Genomic DNA, 1,985 nt, shown 5'->3' with positions numbered 1-1,985 from the left:
CCAATAAATTAAAAGTCTGGAAAAAAAGGGAGGAATCCCACGTACCACAAACACCAGCAGCAAATACGTGCAAAGCAATCAAGAACCGCTGCGAACCAATCAGGTGTGCACATGCAAACCCACGTGAGCCGCCTCCAGACAAATCGCGCAATTCATGACAAATTCAAACAAAAATCATCAAACTGAAGAAAGGATTTTCATGTAAAATGTGTAAGGCATTGCATTCGTTAATTTTTTTACTTGAAAGTAAAACAACTAATATAGGGTCTTACACTAACAGCTATTTAGTTTTTAGCCCTAAAACCTATAAGTAAAGTTGAAAATAGTTTTTTGATGACTCTAGTAAGTAAAACGAATATTTTTTTTTAATCCTTTATATTTAAAACTTATTTTGAAGTATATACTGGAGAATTAGTGTAGTGTCCTCAGGCCAATAATGAATCTGCAATGGACCATACAAGTGTCGAGCACCATTTACCGATAACATAGTCAACATTTGAAAGAGTAAGGACTTTAAATTTAATCATTTAAAGACAACAATGAAGTACACGTGGTGAAAGTCCTGCCGTCTACAAACTGCTTTGTTCGAAACGCACAACTCCATACTTAGCCAATGCTTGTTTAAAACGCCATGATGCAGCCTTAAAAAGTACTCCACTGGTGTTTTTCGAAGACAAGGTTTTGCCTACAAACGTAAGAAGGAAAACCATACAATGGTATACACAACGGCAACATAAAGGGGAAGCAGAGAAGACTGTGCCTGAAAGAAAAAAGGGCTACAGAATGCTTATGCTGTTTAAATGTACCCCTAAGGGAAAACCAGAGCAATATGTACTAACTTTGTGATAAATTCGACTCCAGGATTCCTAGAGGTGGGAAAGTAGTCCCACAACCCAACCACCATATACTTGTAATAATTTTTGTCAGCTCTCAAAACAACCCAACCAATTAATCACCTCGTTTGAAACGTATAAGTGCGAGAGTGAAGGAAATAAACCAAGAACTAGCTACACAGATTTATCTAACATTACCTATTGTACATAATTGTAACCCCACAAAATTTTACTGAATAACAAATGTCATTTTCTGCGCTTACATTTGTTGCACATTGTATTCATTGGCATATTGACATGCAAATGCATCGTTTTTAAAAGATGACTTCTTATTATGAAATACATGTAAATACACCTTTACGGTTATTTCTTGCAAATATTAGTCTACAAAATGGAGAACATTTTGATATTGTAATGCATTTCTCATGCAAATGACTTTGCACAACAGTCACTTTCTTGGAGCTTTGTACCCACAATGTGGCGCTAAATCAGCCCAAATGTTGGTGAACTAGGAATGCGATAGAAGTACTGACAGGGTGAAAGCAACGGATCCACTACTGCTGATATACATAAGGCCGAGTGTCATTTGCAAACATTCTGTTAAATGTCAACATGGATTATCCAATCCACAGCACATTCTTACATTCCAGTCCTTGAATCCAATGGTATTCTTTTCTCTCTTCCTCCGTCCAGATTCAGGATCGCCTGGAGCAAATCGCACACGAACAGGCGACTGCCATCTTCAAACTGCTGTTCCTTGTCGCCCGAGTGGAGGGCAAGAGTGATGCAGTAGAGCATCTTATTGATCAGGAACTCCTCAACTCTCCCTCCATGCATGAGTAAATCCACTCCTGAGGCGAGTGATTATTAATTTTACAAATCATCCGTGCCACCTGTCAGGTGGCATGCGTCTAGTAAACTGTAAGGTATTCGTGCACATTTTCTGCCCCTCTTCTGGAAGAGGTGGATGGTGCGAGACGGAGAGATGGAGGAGGTAGATGAAGAAGAATGATGAATAGTTGGATCGAGAAGGGGTGGGTTACTAGGATACTGCTCTTAACCTTGAAGTGAGTGTAAGCGCATTTAAAGTGTACTCGAATGTGGTCTTACCAACCCAGGAGGGAATGAGTGAGAGGGTAGTTGCTAGATGGG

At 39.4% G+C, this 1,985-nt stretch overlaps 2 protein-coding genes across 2 annotated transcripts in view; one reads left to right on the top strand and one right to left on the bottom strand. All coding sequences in view use genetic code 11, as the record gives it.

The window, feature by feature from the left end:
• The window catches only part of EGR_10750 (hypothetical protein), a gene marked incomplete at both ends in the record, with an annotated part of 2,862 nt that extends 1,684 nt beyond the window's left edge, over window positions 1-1,178 (bottom strand). The window contains 2 exons of the mRNA XM_024499999.1: window positions 607-685; window positions 1,097-1,178. Coding sequence (XP_024345589.1) covers window positions 607-685; window positions 1,097-1,178 — 161 coding nt within the window. The remainder of the gene's footprint in view (window positions 1-606; window positions 686-1,096) is intronic.
• Window positions 1,179-1,437: 259 nt separating this feature from the next.
• Window positions 1,438-1,985, top strand: part of EGR_10749 (hypothetical protein) — a gene marked incomplete at both ends in the record, with an annotated part of 3,989 nt that continues 3,441 nt past the window's right edge. The window contains one exon of the mRNA XM_024499998.1: window positions 1,438-1,498. Within this exon, the coding sequence (XP_024345588.1) occupies window positions 1,438-1,498 (61 nt within the window). The remainder of the gene's footprint in view (window positions 1,499-1,985) is intronic.

The sequence above is a fragment of the Echinococcus granulosus genome (assembly GCF_000524195.1).
Source record: "Echinococcus granulosus chromosome Unknown EG_S00262, whole genome shotgun sequence".
Lineage (NCBI taxonomy): Eukaryota > Metazoa > Platyhelminthes > Cestoda > Cyclophyllidea > Taeniidae > Echinococcus > Echinococcus granulosus.
The sequence above is the reverse complement of the archived record's forward strand: the minus strand, read 5'-3'. Positions and strand labels throughout refer to the sequence as shown.